Below are 20,769 nucleotides of genomic sequence, written 5' to 3'. Positions count from 1 at the left end.
GGCCCCTGCCAGAGGTTCGGCCGCTGGGAGAGGAAACGCTACAAGCCATCGCTTCCTCTACCGGCTACCCCAGACCTAACAGAGTGACCCAGAGGATCCCTAGAGGAGGAAGAGGCGTCTCGGCGGCTGCAGAGACCAGTTGGGGGTCTGGAGGGAGCATGCCGGAGACCGTGGCCCTACGGTTGTCCATCTTGGAGACCAACTTGTCCAGGCTGTCGGAAACCGTGGGAAGATTGGTGCCGCTGTTGGAAGAGAATCTCCAGAGGGAGCCCACTCGATACGGTGCCGAAAGAGAGCCGAGTAAGGACGAGGCTTGGAGCCAGAGGGGCCAGCGCGCATCGACGCAGAGCCCAGCAGCGGCAGGCGGCGACGGAGACGAGGAGTACTGGCAGGAGCTGGAGTTCCGAGAGAGGATGGCGCGCGAGGTGGATCGCCAGCAAGCATTGGGAACTCTGAGGCCGCCAACTCCAACAGGACTCCCAACCCCCCGAATGGGCGTCGGGGTTGAAAGGCCGCTGGGACCAGGGATCGGGTCCAGTGGGTTGGCGGAGGAAGGCGAAGAGGAGCCGGAGATCCATGGAGATGGGGAGGATGCGCCGTACGACGAAGGAAGGCGAGGTGCGGGGGCTACAGCAGGGCCCGCATTCAGATGGGTGGAAGGGCCGATGGCAGCGGCAGAATTTTGAGAGCCGCGGGGAACAACCGCCGGGCTGGGGCGCGGCGTGGTCAAAGGGGCCGCCCAAGGGAACCCGATGCAACTCTTCCCCAGACCACCCATGCAGAGACAACGGGCCACAGAATGGATGCCTAGGAGAGAGGAGCTCAAATTGGAATACGGAGGGGAATCATCCGAGCTGAACTTTTTCCTCATTGGCATCAGAGGATACATGGAGGACAATGCGCACACATTCCCCTCCGAAGGAAGCATGATTCGGGCCATTGGTAATACCCTAAAAAGGGGGGCGGCCAGCTGGTATGTGCAGTTACATGCCAGACGCGACCCGTGCTTGAAGTCAGTGCCCCAATTCCTGGCCGCGCTAGAGAACCGTTTCAGAGACCCGCTGGAGCAATTAAGAGCCCGTGATCAACTTAAGGTCATAAAACAAAGGGACAAAACGGTGCCCGAGTATGCAGAAGAATTCCTCCATCTCGCAGAAAGGGTACCAGAATGGTCCAAAGTGACCAAAGTGGAGATATTCAAAGAGGGACTGCGCCCCGAGATATTCAGCTGGGCGGCGCACAGAGATGACCCGGAGTCATTACAGGGATGGATTCAATTGGCAGGGCACGTTGAATCCACCCTGTCCCAAGTAAGGCGCTTTCGGAGCGGCGGCGCCCAGCAGCGACCGGCAACGAGGGGTCGGGGAGAAACGCGGAAGCAGGAGCGACCAGGAGGGCGGCCCGGGATCCCCTCCAAAGGAGACGACAACAAACCCAAGACAGGATGCTTTGTGTGTGGAAAGACGGGCCATCGGGCGGCAGAATGTTGGGCCCGGAAGGGGGAGCCCCCCAAAGCCGTAAAACCCACGCCAGCAGCCGGGAGACGAGCGGAGGAGGAGGTGCGAGCCCCAGAACCCCCGGAGCAGCTGGTGAGTCAAGACAAATGCATGATAGTAGTGCCTATCTGCCTATCGGGGCTAGAGAATCGAGCCACCTGTAGAGCATTCGTGGATTGCGGCTGCTCTAGGAACATTATAACTCCAGAATTAGCGGAGGCGCTGAAATGCCAGCAAACTGAACTGAAAGCTCCGATTGCGTTCGCGCAATTGGACGGATCGGTTGCTGCTGGGGAGGCATCCACGAAAGAAATACAGGGGATCCCGTGTAAAGTAGGCAAGTGGGAGGGAGGAATATCCTTTGTGGTAGCCCCTATTGCCACGTATAATGTAATACTTGGGATCCCGTGGCTGGAGCAGGCAAACCCCGAAGTAGATTGGAGGGGAAAGAGCATGTCATTTAAAGAGCAACAAACACAATGGGAAATAAGCAAGATAGCAGGGGAAGAGAGCGAGGGAAATGAACCGGAGGAAATAAACCAAGAACTGTTGCCCCCTGAATATAGAGACTTTGTGGATGTGTTCAATCAGAAAGAAGCAAGTAAATTACCTCCCAAAAGGAATATAGAAGTGGGGATCGAAATAACCCCAGGGGCAAACTTACCTAAACCAAAGGTTTACCCTATGTCTGTTCAGGAGAAGGAGGAATTGAGGAAATATATTGATAAAAACCTGGCGCGGGGCTTCATTAAGCCATCCAGCTCCCCTTTGGGAGCCCCCGTATTATTTAGGAGAAAGACAACTCTTTAAGACTGTGCATTGACTATCGCAATTTAAATGCAATTACAAAGGACAATAAATACCCTATGCCATTAGTAAAAGATCTGATTACCGTGTTAAAGAAAGGGAGTATATTTACCAAACTCGATTTAATCGAAGCGTATCATAAATTAAGAATCAAACCCGAGGATACTTGGAAAACTGCATTTTCCTGCGCATTCGGACTTTTTGAATATCAAATTTTACCTTTTGGATTAAAAAATGGAGGCTCTTGCTTTATGCAGCTTATAAATGAAATCTTGCACCCACTGTTGTACCGAGGAGTATTCATATTTTTGGATGATATCCTTATCGTAAGCGAGGACAAAGAAAAACACGTGGAACTGGTCCGGGAAGTTTTGCAAAAACTAAGGGAAGCAAAGCTGTATGCAAAACTTTCCAAATGTGAATTCAACAAGACACAAATTGACTTTCTGGGGTATCGGATATCTCCGGATGGATTAGCTATGGACCCGTCTAAAGTATCAGACGTAAAGGAATGGGGAGTACCTCAAACAAGGAGGCAATTGCAATCATTTCTGGGGTTTGCAAATTTTTATAGATCGTTCATAAAAGGCTTTGCGCAAATAACCGCACCCCTTACCGAACTTTTAAAAACAAAGGGGAAAGGGGAGACGGCAAAAGTGAAAGCCCCTGGCGCCAAACTGAGTTGGACGCCAGAATGCCAAAAGGCTTTTGAAACCCTAAAAGAACGCTTCACAGAAGGACCCATCCTAAAACACCCCGATATCAGGAGCCCTTTCATAATCCATTGCGATGCCTCAGACTGTGCGTACGGGGCAGTACTATTGCAAAAAGATCAAAATGGGAACTTAAAGCCCTGTGGATATTTGTCCCGGAAGTTCAGCGAAACTGAAAAATGTTGGCCAATATGGGAAAAGGAGGCATTAGCCATATTAAAAGCCTTAGAATGCTGGCGACACTTCCTCGAAGGAAGCGGAATCCCATTTGAAATTTGGTCTGACCATAAGAACCTCCAGTATTTAAAGTCTCCTCGAAAATTGTCCCCCAAACAAATTAGATGGGCGCAATATTTCAGCAGGTTCGATTTCCAATTAAAGTTTTTCCAAGGGAAGCAGAATGTCTTGGCAGATGCTCTTTCACGCATGCCTCAACACGAAGGCATAACCACAGCAAAAGAGGGGACAATATTCTCTGATAAACAATGGGGCTTAGCTGTCAGGACAAGAGCGCAATCCCAAAAGGAGAACACGGCTATTGTTGAACTCGACGGGGAAGATAATTGGGGAAACGAACTGAAACAGTCTTATGAAGGAGATCAGTGGATCGCATCCAACGCAGAAAAGGGGGAGCAGAAGGGGGGATTTTGGTTTGTAAACAAGAAACTGTATATCCCAGCAATATTAAGGATTAAGATTTTGCATCGTTTTCACAATAACCAGAGCGCTGGTCATACAGGAATTACAAAAACAACAAAGGCAATAACAAAACATTGTTGGTGGCCAGGAATGAGGAAGGACATAAAGAATCACGTTGTTCAATGTGATGATTGTGCCAGAAATAAATCGAGAGGAGGGAAGCCTATGGGATTGTTACAAACAGTAGCAGAACCTACCAGACCTTGGGAATGTGTAGCTATGGACTTTGTGGGGGAACTGCCGGTTAGCAAAGGACATCGTTATATCTGGACAGTATTAGACCTGTTTTCTAAACAGGCCCACTTTATAGCACTGACAAAACTACCATCGGCCGAGAAACTAGCCGAATTGTACATAAATCATATTTACAAACTGCATGGATGTCCCAGTAGAGTGGTCAGTGACAGAGGAGTACAATTCACAGCAAAATTTTGGAAAAAATTCTTGGAAATGCTAGGAGCAGAAAGGAGTCTAAGTTCTGCTTTTCACCCCATGACAAACGGGGCAGTAGAACGTACTCAGCAGACACTTGGGCAGTTCCTTCGAATGTACTCTAACATGAGACAAAATGACTGGTCTAGGTGGTTGGCTTTTGCGGAACTAGCTTTTAATTCGACTATACATTCAGCAACAAATAAAACCCCCTTCGAAGTAGTTTACGGGTATGAAATACAGCCTTTGCCACAGTTGCCAAAATGGACAGAGAACGAGGAAACAGAGGCAGGGAAATGGAAAACGCAAATGCTAGAATGCTGGAGTCAAGTGACTGCATCCTTAAAGGAAGCACACAAAAAGTATAAAGCGTTCGCAGACAGAAAGAGGGTGGAAGGCGATAAATTGGATAAAGGAGATCTAGTATGGTTAAGTACCCAAAACATCAAATTGGGGCTACCTTCGAGAAAATTGGGCCCCAAATATATTGGACCATTCAGAATACAGAGTGTTATCAATGAAGTAACTTTCCAGTTGGCATTGCCAAAAAGTTTAGGAAAAATACACCCAGTATTCCATCGCAGCTTACTGAAAAAATATATGGGGACTTTGGACAAAATGGACACATAGGGTTGTTGTTTGATTTGTTTCAGGACTGTGATGAAAGAAGAGCCGAAGAGGAGGATGAAGAAAACGAGGGCGCCATGTCATGGAGCCAAATCCCAGGGCTGGATTTCCAAGCCCTGAATCTGGCTTCATAACATAAATAGCCCTGCAAGCACCTGGCGGGAGAAGATAAAATGAGCCTGGGAACTCAGGGTGGAAAGTGTAAACAATTATAATTGATATAGTGTGTGGGAATGGTAGTAATGTGATCCAGAGGGTGGAGTTTGATGATGATATTTACGTGTGGTATTACGTTGCATCAGAAGTGATATAATTGAGTGTATGTAAACATTAGGTCATTCTCGACTTTTCCAAAGTCATGTATTCTTCAATAAAGATTGGATTTGAGAGCAGTAATCCTTGATCTGCGTTCAGACTGGTCCTTTGAAGTGAGCCTGACATCCTATTTCTTTTACAAGATGTCGATTTGTCTAGATTTGTATCCAGTACCCCATTAAAGTCCCCAAAGATCATTAAATGTTCTATCTCTGTTTTTATTATTTGCTCTTTTAGAGCTTTTGTAAATTGGGTTTTGGGCCCATTTGGTGCATAGATATTGCAAACCAAGATTCTTAGTTCACCAATTTTGATTTCTACCCCTACATACCTGCCTTCTGTGTCTTTAAATTTTAGTTCTGCGGGAATGTTGTCACTAATGTAGGTTACCACCCCTCTCTTTTTTTTTAAGTCTGAGGAATAGAATTCCCTTCCTAGCTTTACATTTGTTAAATGGGCGACATGTTTTTGTGATATATGTGTTTCCTGCAGAGCCACTATGTCATACTTTCCTTTAATAATTGTATTCATCAGTGCTCTCCTTTTATTTGGTGAATTGATACCATTAACATTGTTCATATAACATTTTACTAGACGGTTAAACTCATCCATCATTATTGTCATCTTCTGTGGGAGTTTTTCCTCTTGCGCCTTCTTCAATGTAGTCCGAGTCCATAGGGTCTAAATTTTCCTTTGCAACCTTTTCTTCAGGGGAGTAAAATCTGGCTCTTTTTGGTTTAGTTCCCTTCATTGGGGGTGAATCTGAGGGGTTATCCATACTTCCGGTTTTTGTCTGGCTGGTTGTTGGAGAAGTGTTCCCTTTGCTTCCCACCTGGCGTCCCGTATTGTCAATGTTTGGAGATTTAATTTTCTTAAAAAACTCCCTTGCTTTTTCTTCTGATGTGAGCCAGTGTTTTTCATTTCTATAGGTAACCATGATTCCCTCAGTTTTTTCCCACCGAAAACGAATTCTTTGTTTTTTTTAACTCATCAGTAAGAAAGAAGTATTTCCTTCTTCTGCTCAGGGTAGTTAGGGGGAATTCTTTCAGTATTACAATTTTAGTTTCTTTAAAGATTAGTGGTCGGCGACTGTTATGAATCAGAATTTCATCTTTTATTCTTTTTTTCACCAGATGTACTATGACATCTCTAGGTGCTTTGTTTCTTTTAGAGTAGTTTGTATGAATCCGATAGGTTCTATCGATTTCATTTTCCATGTCCTGTTCTGTACGTTGTAGCATATCTGCCAGTAATTTAACTATAATTAGTTTAATTTCCTCATTTGCTTCTTCTTTGATATTCCTAAATCGTAGTTGATACTCCATTTCTTTTTGCTCCATCATTTCCTGTAGTCTCTCTATTTTTGAATTTTTGTTCTCCAAAATTTCAATTCTCTGTTGCGTCTTAAGTTGAGTTTTTTCTAATTTCACATTTGCTTTTTTTAGGTCGATAATTTCTTCGTGCATTGTTCTTATTTCCTGTTTTAACTGCCCAATTTCATTTTTAATTTCTTTTTTCATATCCAGCATTTCCTGATACATTTCTTTTTGCTGTTCATTATGTCTCTCAGACATGGCACATAATTCTTTTTGATAATTATCATTCTTCTCAGCTAGTTTCTGTATTTCTTTCATAATATCTTTCATAGAAATGTCCTCCGACTGGGAAGGCCTCCTTGCCATACCCTTGTTGTCCTTTAAGTCCTTATCCATCTTTGTTTTGGGGCCAGCCATCATTTCCTAGCTTTTAGTTTAATTACTTTAAAAGATATCCATTTTTTTCCTTTTCCTCCTAACTAGAGTTTGTCAGTTGCAGCTGTTTCTTTCTAATTTTTTATTTATTTATTTTATTTTATCCCCCAAATAGGTCTTATTTGGATAGAGTCTTCCCCAAGGACCAACTTCCTTGGATTAGTTTCCTTGGAGTTCTAATTGTTCCTCTCTCTGCTCTTCTGCTATGTCCCACGTCGTCCCGTCCTGAATTCCTATCTCCTCTTCGTCTTCTTCTGTCGAGCTTTATGAGGGCTCTTGGTTATCCTAGTTGACTATGTCCCACAGTCTTATTTTGTCTCTGGGTTTAAGTCTTAGTCCTGCATTTATTTTGTTTTCTCTTTAGACTTTTCCCTTATTTGGAAACTTGCAGAGGATGTTAGGTCTCTGTGTATTTCCGGATTGCTACCCCCTTCTTTGAACAGCTCGTTCAACAGGGAAACCGGCATTCCATTTCTTCTTTCCCCCTCTGGATTCTTCCGCCCTTCTCCTGGCTTTGCTTCAAGTGGCTTCCAACCAGGTTTCTTTTCTCCTCCCCTTCCTGTATGACGCTAGGATGGTGTTTGTTTATGAAGAAGGGAGGGAGGGGGAGGCTGTAGCCATTGCAATATGGCGCCGAAGGTCAGTAGACCCCTGATAGTTTATTTGTTTGTTAAGTCTGTCCAGTTCTAGTCAGGATCAACGTATTTCCCCTTCTTTATGCTTTTATATTTAGTTCGAAGCGGTCCGCGCCCTCCGTGGCTATCAGGGATTTCAATTGCCTATACGGAGGCTTGCGTTCCCCCCCGGCTGTCTCTCCGGGGAGAGGGGAGCCCACGCTCTACCCAACCGCTCAATTGAATGATATATTCACTCAGAAAGCTTTTCCAAATTTTTCATAGTCCAGTCCTAATTTAGCAAGTTTCTTCTTTTCCTTATTTTCTCCGTACCAGTTCCACCAATATGAATCAATGAGAGACGCTTGTTGCGTTCCGCCCGAACCTTAATGGTCCGCTTTACCCCAGCTCGGTTTCATTAGTCCCCAACCAGTTTTTGTTCCGGACCAATGAAAAAGTTATTGATTTAGGAGACTGTAGTCCCCTTAATGCCGTCCGGCTTCTTCTTTGCAATTCCTTTCCTTTAAAAATGGGCCGGGCTGGCGGTATATGAGGGGGTTTCCCCCTTCTTCCCGACTGACGATCCGCGCCCTCCTCGGCTCTCAGGTCTCTCCTCACACCCCTTTTGAGAGAGAGGTGAGCTGTTGGGACCCGAGTTGCCGCAATGGAGGCTTGCGTCCCCCCCTGATTCAATCCTCAGGGAGAGGGGAGCCAAGGCTCTACCCGACCTTCAGTAACGGTGGCTTACCGCAGAGCTCGGTAAGTCCGTCCCACCGCCATCTTGCCCACCGGAAGTCGACCCACATTGTCCGACTCTGGGGGTTGGTGCTCATCTCCATTTCTAAGCTGAAGAGCCGGCGTTGTCCATAGACTCCTCCAAGGTCATGTGGGATGAGTGCATGGAGCAGCGTTACCTTCCTGCCGGAGCAGTACCTATTGATGCACTCACATTTGCATGTTTTCAAACTTCTGGATTGGCAGAAGCTGGGGCTAACAGTGGGGGCTCTCTCTGCGCCCCCAATTCAAACTTGCGGCCTTTCGGTCCAGAAGTGAGACTCTACTGTATATTGATAATCTTATATTATCTGCTTAGAACTGGATTATATGAGGCCCCTTCTACACAGCTGTATAAAATGCACACTGAAGTGGATTATATGGCAGTGTGGAGTCAAGATAATCCAGTGCAAAGCAGATAATATAAGATTATAACTGGGTTATATAGCTGTGTGGAAGGGCCTTGAGTCTACACTGCCATATAATCCAGTGCAAATTAGATAATCTGTGGAAGAGACCTAAGTGAGGCCTAAATCTGCCTGTCCCCTAACTGAACCCTGGCTGTGCTTGGCTGAATTGGTTGCTAGGAGACGAAGTGGGCAGAGATTAGCCCTCTAAACTGGCAGCAATTGGATAAAAACCAATTATTGCTCTCCCTCTAATTAGGATTTTATTTTTATTTTTTTGTTGTTGTTGTATCTTACTGGAGCCGTGGATGATGGGTTGTGTTGTCAAATTTCGAGGTTGGGCGGCCTGTAGTTTTGTTGTGTTGTGGGTTGCCCTGATGCCTCTTTTATATATATAGATTTATTTACAAGCTTTGGGGCATGCATTTGCCCAAGGAAGAAATGCAAGCAAAGCCCTCCTAAAAACAACTTTGGCCTCTTTTCTCCTGCCCTTTCCCACCTCTTTTATTTATCCCTTTTCAAACTCTAAAAGTAGCCAGAAAAGGCTTTTTAAAACTTCCCTTCCTCTCCCAAAAAACCCACCCCATTTTTGTTTCCTTAAGAATAAAAAGAAATACACACCTTCTGTTCCTCTCCTTTCCCTCCCTATTGACTCAAACATTCTTGCAATAATAGTAATAATAATAATAATAATAATAATAATAATAATAATAATAATAAATCCTGCAAATTTGCAAGAGTCTCTCTTTTTCTTCCCCTTGCACCCATGCAATCTTTTTCTTCTTCCTGGCTTGCATTACTGTATTCAAAGTATTCTCTATTTAAAAATATCAAATCTTTTTGAGTCCTTTCTAAACTCGTGTTTTTCTAGCTGTTTTCTCGTTGCTAATGCTTTTATATAGAATAATCAGCTGCACTTTCATCATACAGTCCAAATCGCCTTGCCGGCTCCTAGCACTTTACCCCACTCTGGTTCCACTATTCATGTTTGCACAAGTCAGCCCCTCCCACGTAATCCTCAACAGCCCCACTCCCCTGTCTAACTGATATGCTATGTGTTTTATCTTAAAGTTTTAAAATTGTTTGGTTCTTGCTATGTATTTAAATTTTGTAACTTCTACTGTTTTTGTGCATATGTCAACTGTTGATTTTAGGGCTTTGTCCCCATGTAAGCCGCCCCGAGTCCCCTTGGGGAGATGGAGGCGGAATATAAGAAATAAATTATTATTTATTTGAGTTGAGCAATACCACCTTGACCTAATCCACCATTTCACTTGCATTCTTCTGTTTCTTTGTTTATTTTATGTATTTATTTCCATCATTTCTATCCCGCCCTTCTCACCCGAAGGGACTCAGGGCGGCTTACAAATCTGGCAGAATTTGATGCCAATACACAACAATACAAAAGAATAAAAACATAAGCGGTTAAATACAGATTTAAAACAATACAAAATATTTGAGCCATTCATCCACAGAACCTTGTACATAAACCTTAGTCCAGACCGAGTCGAAGCCGACAAAACTTATTCTTTGAACACTTTGTTCAACACTTTGTTGGTCCCTTTAAAGCAGGGGTCCCCAAACTAAGGCCCGGGGGCCGGATGCGGCCCTCCGAGCTCATTTACCTGGCCCCCGCCCTCAGTTTTATAATATAATATATTGTATATACATATAATATTGATAATAATATTATAATGTAATACAATATAACACTAATAATAATACCATATAATAATATTAATTATATATTCTATATTACATTCGTATAATATTACTAATAATATTGCCTTGCCTTAGGCGATCCCTCGTAGCTCGAGGACGATTGTCTTCCATCTTGGGTGTGTGTTCTCATGTGGCTGAAGAGACCGATTCTTGACCCGCATATTCTCCCGCAGTGAGGACATCGGTTTCCAGGTGGAAAGCGGTCCCGGTCGGGGTTAGCTTGACGCTCCTTCCTCTTGGCACGTTTCTCCCTTGAGCCCTCCATTTGTGCCTCTTCGAACTCCGCAGCACTGCTGGTCACAGCTGACCTCCAATTAGAGCGCTCAAGGGCCAGGGCTTCCCAGTTCTCAGTGTCTATGCCACAGTTTTTAAGGTTGGCTTTGAGCCCATCTTTAAATCTCTTTTCCTGCCCACCAACATTCCGTTTCCCATTCTTGAGTTCGGAGTAGAGTAACTGCTTTGGGAGACGGTGATCGGGCATTCGGACAACGTGGCCAGTCCAGCGGAGTTGATGGCGTAGGAGCATCGCTTCAATGCTGGTGGTCTTTGCTTCCTCAAGCACGCTGACATTTGTCCACCTGTCTTCCCAAGAGATTTGCAGGATTTTCCTGAGGCAACGCTGATGGAAATGCTCCAGGAGTTTGGTGTGACGCCTGTACACAGTCCACGTTTCGCAGGCGTAGAGCAGGGTTGGGAGGACAATGGCTTTGTAAACAAGGACCTTGGTATCTCTACGGATGTCCCGGTCATCAAACACTCTCTGCTTCATACGGAAAAATGCTGCACTCGCAGAGCTCAGGCGGTGTTGTATTTCGGTGTCGATGTTGACTTTTGTGGAGAGGTGGCTGCCAAGGTAGCGGAAATGGTCAACGTTTTCTAATGTTACACCGTTAAGCTGTATTCCTGGCTTTGCAGAGGGATTAGCTGGTGTCTGTTGGAAGAGCACTTTGGTTTTCTCGATGTTCAGTGAGAGGCCGAGCTTCTCGTATGCTTCTGCGAAGGTGTTGAGAGTGGCTTGTAGGTCTTCTTCTGAATGCGCACAGACTACGTTGTCATCAGCATATTGGAGTTCTATAACAGATGTTGTGGTGCCTTGGTTTTGGCTCTCAGTCTGCTGAGGTTAAATAGCTTGCCATCTGTCCGATAGATGATTTCCACTCCGGTGGGAAGCTTCCCATCAACAAGGTGAAGTATCATAGCGATGAAGATGGAAAATAAGGTGGGGGCAATAACACACCCCTGCTTGACACCTGATTCCACCTTAAATGGGTCACTTTGGGAGCCGTTGCTGTCCAAGACTGTTGCCATCATGTCATCATGGAGGAGCCACAGGATGTTCACAAATTTGTCAGGGCACCCGATTTTTTTCCATCATCAGATGGAACCAAAATTCTGAAGGACAAAACATCAATTGCACTACGTTAGAAAGAGCACTACCAGAACCTGCTGAATTGCAGCTCCAATGTGGCCGAAGAGACCCTCTCACAAATCCCGCAACAACAAACTAGGGATGAGCTTGCAGCACTGCACAGTTTGGAAGAAGTCAGCAATGCCATCAGCCAACAAAAAAACAATAAAGCCAGCGGACCTGATGGGATTCCTGCTGAAACCTTCAAAGGGGGTGGACCTGAGCTGATACAGCAACTCCACCAGCTCATTGAAAAGGTGTGGATGACCGAGAAAATCCCAGCTGACTTCAAGGATGCCACCATCATCACTCTTTTCAAGAAAGGGGACAGAACAGACTGCGGGAACTATCGCGGCATCTCCCTTCAAACCTCCACCGGGAAAATCCTCGCAAGGATCCTTGCAAACCGCCTTCTCCCTGTTTCAGAAGACACCCTCCCAGAATCCCAGAATGGCTTCCGTCCCTCCAGAGGAACAGTGGACATGATCTTCACTGCACGACAGCTCCAAGAAAAATGCAGGGAACAAAACCAACCTCTGTACATGGCATTCATTGACCTTGCAAAGGCATTCGACACAGTGAATCGCAGCGCTCTCTGGACCATACTAATAATATTACAGTATAGTGGTATAGTTCAATAAAGTAATATATAATGCTAATATTGTGCTATGCTAATAATATAATATATTGTATGTACATATAATTTGTAAGCCACTCTGAGTCCCCTTTGGGGTGAGAAGAGTGTGATACAAATGTAGTAAATAAATGTAGTAAATAAATAAATAAATAATAAATAAATAAATACATTTTAGACTTAGGCTCGCCCAAAGTCTGAAATGACTTGAAGGCACACAACAACAACAACAACCCTAATTAACGACTATCTCATTGCAGTGTGCATCGGAATTTATTTGTATTTTTTTAAAAAATGAAAATCCGGCCCCTCAACAGTCTGAAGGTTTGTGGACCGGCCCTCGGCTTAAAAAGTTTGAGGACCCCTGCTTTAAAGTATAACACCACATTGTACCACACTTCCCCCCCCCCAATAATAATAACATCAACAACAACTACTACTACTACTGCATTTTTTTTGTATCCCGCCACCATCTCCCTGAAGGGACGCAGGGCACCTTACATGGGGACCAAGCCCAATCAGACAAAGGTCAAAATATAACACAATAAAAATATATATACCACATCATAAATGACATAATTAAAAACATAATTCATCATACAACAACCAGTATTTAGCCGAGCATAATGGACGTTTCCGAGCTGGGACAAGGGAAAGGCCTGTGCAATACAGCTGCGAGGGAAGGGCTGATGGCAGAGTGCGAGAGGCCGATGAGAAGTTAAGGCTGGAAGGGCCAGTCAGGATAGTACAAGCCCAGGACAGGGACAATAGTAAAGTGCAAGTCGAGAATGAAGTTATAGCTAGAGGGATCCAGTCATTTAGTGAACGGAATTAATCAAAGGCACATTGGAACAGCCATGTTTTTAGGTCTGTACAAAAAGTGGGCAGGGTGGGCGCTAGACCCAGGAATGTGTGGGCTGGGAAGGAGAAGGTTCAAAGGCCTTTCCGCACGGAAACCCCTTTTCTCCCCTTCCTTCCTTCCCTCCTTCCTTCCTTCCTTCCCTCCCAGGCTCCTCCTCCTCCTCCTCCTCCTCTTCGGTCGGGTGGCCAGGGCCAGGAGCTTCCTTGAGGAAGGAAACAAGGCTGCAGTGGAGGGAGGAAAGCTCATCCTTTTCTGCCGTGGATGTGCTGAGGAAGAAGTGCCCGGCTCATCCTCCTTGTCAGTTTCAGCGAAGCATGAGGACCTCTTAGCCCTCACTCAAGTGCAGCCTTGTTCCCTCAGGGAGGCACCTGCTTTCGTTCAGTCACAAGGACAAGGACTGCAAACGGTGACAGCTGCCTCTCAGCAACACCCGCCTCCCTCCTTCCCTCCCTCACCCGAGTATAAGCGAAGGGGGGCTTTTTCAGTATTAAAAACATGCTGAAAAGCCGGCTTATACTTGAGTAATTGTTTGTAGTTCCATCGTTACCATTAGAAACCTTCCTTCTGTATCTGTCTTAACCATGTGAGGGTGCCAGAGTTTGGGGAGATAGAATACCAGGCCCTTTCTTTTGGAAGTTCCCACGGAAGCCCATTCTTCTCCCAGTCATTTTTATTTTGAGCCGGACAGAATCAAGGGATAACCTTTCAGGCCCTTGACGGTTCTTCCCAAAGGCATCCAAGGAAGACCTTTTCTCTCCATGGCCTCCAGTTTTCTTCGGATTTCCCCTGGATGGAGGAAAAAGAAGAAAATGGGGAAGTGGGCAAAGGTGAAGGGAGTCGGCAGGAAGGAGGCTTTGTGGCTGGAGCTGTGCCTGTCTTTGCATCTCATCATGGGGTCTACAGAGGGAATGCATGAGTGCCTGAATGGAACTTAGTTCAGCATGGACTCAATTTGTGAACGTGGTTGTGAATTAGCCAGTTGGGAAGGCAGGTCCTTCTTAGTTTGGAAGATTCATTTGGGAAATGTGGCCGGAGTGACCCTTTGAGATGCCGAGGAAGCAGAGTGGGGAGTCCCTGTGGCAGGGGAGATAATGACACAACCAATAACGAAATCCTTGTTCCTTTCAGCATTTAGCACAATACTGGTAATTCACAGAAATCCATGATCCAGAATATGTTACACCCTTGAATGTTGGGAGGAATTCTGACCCAATGAAATGGGTGTGTCCCTCCAATATGGGAAAAGGGTTCAGTTCCCTCCTTCTGTGATTCCTTCCTTCTCTTATCCTGTCCTTCTGTGTTTCCTCCCTTCCTTCCACCTTTCCTTTCTTCTTTCCTTTTTCGCCTTGTTTTCCTTGAGCCAGAGGTATGCGGCTTCATGTCTAACCTTTTGCTTCTTCTTTCTTGACCAGGACATGAGAGTTCTCTGGAGCCACCCCTGCCGTGATGGGAAACGAACCAGCTTCTAGTCGATATTAAGGCATTTGGAAACCAAAGTGCAGGAAGGAAACCAGTCCTCAAGGAAAAAGGATTCCTCTCAAGGGGCTGATCCTGCAGAATTCCTACATTCACTTTGGATTCTAGAGTAGAACCATAGAGTCGGAAGAGACTGCATGAGGCACCCAGTCCAGGCCTCTGCCGTGCAGGAAAAGTGCAAAGTACCCCTGACTGATGAGCATCTGACCTCTGTTTAAAAGATTCCAGAGGAGCCTCCACTACATTTTGAGGCAGAGAGTTTCACTGCTGAACAGCTCTAACAGTCAGGAAGTTCTTAATGTTCAGGAAGAATCCACTTTCCTGTAATTTGCGTAATTATGTAATTTGCGTAAAGATGCAAGGGAAAAACGAGAATCAAGTGTCCTTATTAGAATTAAATATACATAACACTGCTGACATGGAGAAGAAAGCATATAAATGTATCGAATGTGGAAAGAGCTTTAGTCAGCATGGAAAGCTGAAGACACATCAAAGGACTCACACTGGGGAGAAACCCTATAACTGCCTGGAGTGTGGACAGAGCTTTACTCAGAAGGGAAACTTAAATACACATCAAAGGACTCACACTGGGGAGAAACCCTATAACTGCCTGGAGTGTGGACAGAGCTTTACTCAGAAGGGACACTTACATTCACATCAAAGGACTCACACTGGGGAGAAACCCTATAAATGCCTGGAGTGTGGACAGAGCTTTGCTTGTAGTTCAGGACTACGTTCACATCAAAGGACTCACACTGGGGAGAAATCCTATAACTGCCTGGAGTGTGGACAGAGCTTCGCTCACAGTTCAGCTTTACAGAGACATCAAAGGACTCACACTGGGGAGAAACCCTATGAATGCCTGGAGTGTGGACAGAGCTTCGCTCATAGTTCAGCTCTACGTTCCCATCAAAGGACTCACACTGGGGAGAAACCCTATGAATGCCTGGAGTGTGGACAGAGCTTTGCTTGTAGTTCAGCTCTACGTAGACATCAAAGGATTCACACTGGGGAGAAACCCTATGAATGCCTGGAGTGTGGACAGACCTTCGCTCAGATTTCAACTTTACATTCACATCAAAGAACTCACACTGGGGAGAAACCCTTTAAATGCCTGGAGTGTGGACAGAGCTGCACTCACAGTTCAGACTTACGTTCACATCAAAGGACTCACACTGGGGAGAAACCCTATGAATGCCTGGAGTGTGGACAGAGCTTTGCTCGTAGTTCAGGACTACGTTCACATCAAAGGACTCACACTGGGGAGAAACCCTATATATGCCTGGAGTGTGGACAGAGCTTCGCTCAGATTTCAACTTTACATTCACATCAAAGGACTCACACTGGGGAGAAACCCTTTAAATGCCTGGAGTGTGGACAGAGCTGCACTCACAGTTCAGACTTACGTTCACATCAAAGGACTCACACTGGGGAGAAACCCTATGAATGCCTGGAGTGTGGACAGAGCTTTGCTCGTAGTTCAGGACTACGTTCACATCAAAGGACTCACACTGGGGAGAAACCCTATATATGCCTGGAGTGTGGACAGAGCTTCGCTCATAGTTCAGCTTTACATAGACATCAAAGGACTCACACTGGGGAGAAACCCTATATATGCCTGGAGTGTGGACAGAGCTTTGCTCGGAGGGGAAACCTAAATTCACATCAAAGGACTCACATTGGGGAGAAACCGTAGAAATGCCTGGAATGTGGACAGAGATTTTCACGGAATGACATTAGACATAAACATCATGGAATTCACCCTGGAGAGAATGGTGTTAATTGACCCCAGGGTGTCATTCAAACATGTACAAAAGCAACGCTTGCAAATTTTGGAAATGCGAGCTCAAAGTTGGGACTTTTCTTGCACTGGCAAGAGTATGGAAAGGAAAGAGAACTCCAACAATAGAAGAATGTATTTTAAAAGTACTTGACATTATACAAATGGACAATCTAACGCAAAATATAAGAGATTGGAAAAATAAAACGGACTGGACAAACTTTACAGAATTTATGAGAAAAAGAAAACTGTACATTGATATAGATCTGTCTTACATATAAAGAACTTACTAACAAAGGAGGATTGAAATAAACAAACAGGAAAAATCAGGAAAGTGAAAGAACATTCTCCAAAGCACAGATGGGAAGTGTATATGTATGTATATATATACACACACACACACATATATATATATATATATATATATATATATAGTCATTTTCCTTTTTTTCTTTTGTTTTTTTTAAAATATTTTTATATTCTATATGTGTGTGTGTGTGGGTATATATATATACACACACACACCTTTTTTCTTCCCTTTTCTTTGTCCTCTGTAAGCTATTCACTAAGCTATTCACTCTACCTTTCTATCTACCTATACGATGTTCTCCCACTTTTGATGTAATATACCACATAAATCAAATAAAAATATACACACAACAAAGTTGGGACATTTCATCACATGTGGTGTATTGTAGAAAGATTGAACTAAAATACATTCCATTCTGGAACGTAATTGAGGTTAAATGAAACTAGAGTTTTATATGTTGAGAATGTTGGATGATCAATTAGAATGAAAACATGGATAGTGACTGCAAGATACTAAAGTGAGAATTGACTATACACAGGGATGGAAGGAATGTTTTATTCCAACGCAAAAAGAATGGCTTATGAGGACCTGCAAATTAGCCAAAGTGAACAAACTGACAACAACATGGGCAAATGTCAGTTGTAATATTAATTGGAAGAGTGTTATCAGAAATAGAAGTGTGGTTATGTTATATTATCTAAAGGGAGTAGAATAATGAGAGATAAAAATTAACAGATCGAAAGAGGCCTGTTGCGAAAGAGGCCTATATCCACCCACCCTAGGCAAATCAGTAATGAAGTCCATAGAAATAATCTGCCAGGGCTTTTCAGGGAAGGGTAGAGGCAATAATAAACCACAAGGTCGACCCACTGGATGTTTACACTGCTGACAAATAGCACAGCTATCACAGTACTTTAAAATGTCCTGCCTCATTTTGGGCCACCAGTAATGACGAGTGATGGCTTGTACAGTCTTAAATCTCCCAAAATGTCCAGCAGTTGGCTCATCATGATATGCTTGGATGATTTCCAAGCGTAATTTACCAGGCGGTACAAAAATCTGCCCATTACGTGATAGTACCCCGTCCTCATCTTGTAAATTAGGCAGTATAGTCTTCATATCTTGAGAGAGCAATATCAGCTGTTCTTGCGTCCACCTATCCTCTTTTTGAGAGGACAACACCCGGTCATGAAGATCCTGCCTGTCCTGTACCATATTTAACAATGAAACAGGTAAAATGGTTTTCTCAGAGGATATTTCAGCAGTCTTAAACTCAGGCTTCCTAGACAAAGCATCAGCCCTCAAGTTCTGCTTCCCCTCTACAAATTGCACTCTGAAGTCAAACCTGGAAAAGAACAATGCCCACCTAATTTGCCTTTGGTTCAATTTCCTTGCAGTCTGCAAATGCTCCAGGTTTTTATGATCAGACAGGACCACTATCTGATGTTTAGCCCCCTCCAACCAATGCCTCCAAACTTCGAAGGCCACCTTGATAGCTAGCAACTCTTTCTCCCAAATTGTGTAGTTTTGTTCAAACGCAGTGAGTTGTCTAGAATAGAAACCACAAGGCCTTAATCTACCGGACGGGTCCTTCTGCGAGACCACTGCTCCCAGCGCATAATTAGAAGCATCTGCCTCAACAACAAATGGTCTGTTCACATTTGGATGTACCAGAATGTTCCCATTCTGAAAGCTACGTTTCAGTTGTACAAATGCCTCTTTGGCCTCTGTAGTCCATTCAGATGAACGCTTCTTTTGCAGGAGTTGGGTTAAAGGCACCGTCAATTGTGCAAAATGGGGAATGAACTCCTTATAATAATTGGCAAAACCCAAAAACCTTTGCACATCTTTTTTGAAGGTTAATTCTTGCCAGGTATTGACAGCGTCCACTTTTCGCGGGTCCATTTTTAGCTCCCTCCCAGATATAACATGTCCCAAAAACTCCACCTCAGACACATGAAAGGCACACTTTGAGGCCTTAGCAAACAACCCATTTGCCCTGAGCCTAGACAGAACCTGACGCACATGTTCCCCATGTTCACGAACGTTTTTCGAATAAATTAATATATCATCTAAATAAATCACCATAAATTTGTCCAAAAGGTCCCGGAACACATCATTAATGAACCGTTGGAATACCGCTGGTGCATTGCACAACCCAAATGGCATTACTAAATTTTCGTAAGCGCCATAACAGGTGTTAAACGCGGTCTTCCATTCATCCCCAGCCTTTATACGCACCAGATTGTAAGCCCCGCACAGATCTAATTTAGTGAAGATGGAAGCTCCCTGAACCCGAGACAATAACTCGGGAATTAGAGGTAGAGGGTACCTATCCCGAACAGTGTACTTATTTAGCACACGGTAGTCGCACACAAGTCTCAAGTCGCCTGTCTTTTTTGCCACAAAAAAGACTGGAGCGGCCGTAGGCGAGTTAGAAGGTCTAATGAAACCCTTCTGCAAGTTCTCATCCAAATACTCCCTTAAAGCCTGTCTTTCAGGTACCGTAAGCGCATACAACCTGCCTGCAGGCAACTTAGCTCCTTCCACCAAGTTGATTGCACAATCATAAGGCCTGTGTGGTGGTAATTTATCCGCTTCTTTTTGACAGAACACATCCCAGAAGTCCTGATAACAAGATGGAACACCTTCCATATCCCCACCCACTTTGTTTAGAGTTAAACACACTGGCGGGTCCAAGCTAATAGTTTTGCGAGCCCAATCCACCCGAGGATTGACCTGTGTCAACCAGTCCATACCTAAGATGACATCATATCTAGGTAGTGCAGTGACATCAAAAGTTAACGTCCCCTTTTGCCCTTGCACTTGCCAGGTTACAGCCGCTGTTTCTTGATCCACCATCCCGGAATGCAACAACCTTCCATCATCACCCTCCACCCAAGCTGTGACTTTTTTCTTCAATATTGAGATCTTATTCCTTTCTGCAAAACTTTGGTCTATGTACGAAACGGTAGCCCCTGAATCCAAAAATGCCTGAGTACTAACTGGTCTCTGACCCATTACACTTAATTGTATGGCCACAAACACATGCTTATTCCCTCTAGGCAATTGCATCATAGGCCCTAATGCGCTGGACTCATGGCACATTAGGGCTTCCCTTTTCCCGGCAGCTGAGACGGTTTTAAAGAGCAATTATGAGCAAAATGCCCCTCATTTCCACAGTATAAACACAGCCTTAATCGTCTGCGTCGATCTTTTTCCTCTTGGGACAGTTTGCGTTGCACTCCAAGCTGCATGGGTTCCTCCCCAGAGTTCACAGGGGCACTAGCATGATACTCCACAACTGGAGTCCTGTGAGTTTTCTTTCTAAACTCCAACCGAGCCTCAATTCTACAAACTTTGGTTACCAACTCATCCCAATTTTGAGCTGGTTCCACACGAGACAGTTCATCCTTCATTCAATCATTCAACCCAGCAGTAAATGCCAACATAAAAGCATGTTCTCCCCAGTCCAACTGATGCTTAAGCAAATTAAACTTATTCAAATAGTCAATTAAAGATCCTTTTCCCTGCTTTAACCGATATAAAGCCCAACCCGCATTTTCCTTTTGTAAAGGATCTCCAAAAGTCTCAGTAAGAGCTGCCTTAAAGTCCACCAAATTATTCTTAATTGGGCTATTGCCCCTAATTACATTAACTGCCCAACGCCCCGCTGGCCCAGTTAGTAAACTCAAAATAAATGCAACTTTGTTAGTGTCTGTAGGAAACGAGAGGTCAGATATTTGCAAAAAGTATAGGTCCACTTGAGCCAAAAAGGTTGGGAGTTTCTCCCTGGCTCCATCAAAACGTTCAGGAACAATAACTTGTCCTTTGATCTGCTGTGCCTTCTTTAAGGCTTCCAATTCCAGTTCCAAAGCTGCCACTCTGGCGTCCAGCCCAGCCATGTTAACTTGGCCCTTTGTTGTTGTTGTTTGGCGTGTG

General features: G+C 44.5%; 1 protein-coding gene across 1 annotated transcript in view; it reads left to right on the top strand.

Annotated features, from left to right (window-relative positions):
* The window catches only part of LOC134294662 (zinc finger protein 135-like), a 72,228-nt gene extending 55,348 nt beyond the window's left edge, over nucleotides 1-16,880 (top strand). Inside the window, exon 2 of the mRNA XM_062966254.1 lies at nucleotides 14,674-16,880. Coding sequence (XP_062822324.1) covers nucleotides 15,036-16,433 — 1,398 coding nt within the window. The 5' untranslated portion in view covers nucleotides 14,674-15,035 and the 3' untranslated portion in view covers nucleotides 16,434-16,880. The remainder of the gene's footprint in view (nucleotides 1-14,673) is intronic.
* The last annotated feature ends 3,889 nt before the right edge of the window (nucleotides 16,881-20,769 follow it).

This window comes from Anolis carolinensis, unplaced genomic scaffold, assembly GCF_035594765.1.
Source record: "Anolis carolinensis isolate JA03-04 unplaced genomic scaffold, rAnoCar3.1.pri scaffold_18, whole genome shotgun sequence".
Classification (NCBI taxonomy): domain Eukaryota; kingdom Metazoa; phylum Chordata; class Lepidosauria; order Squamata; family Dactyloidae; genus Anolis; species Anolis carolinensis.
Note: the sequence above shows the minus strand (reverse complement) of the source record. Positions and strands in the feature narration are given on the sequence as shown.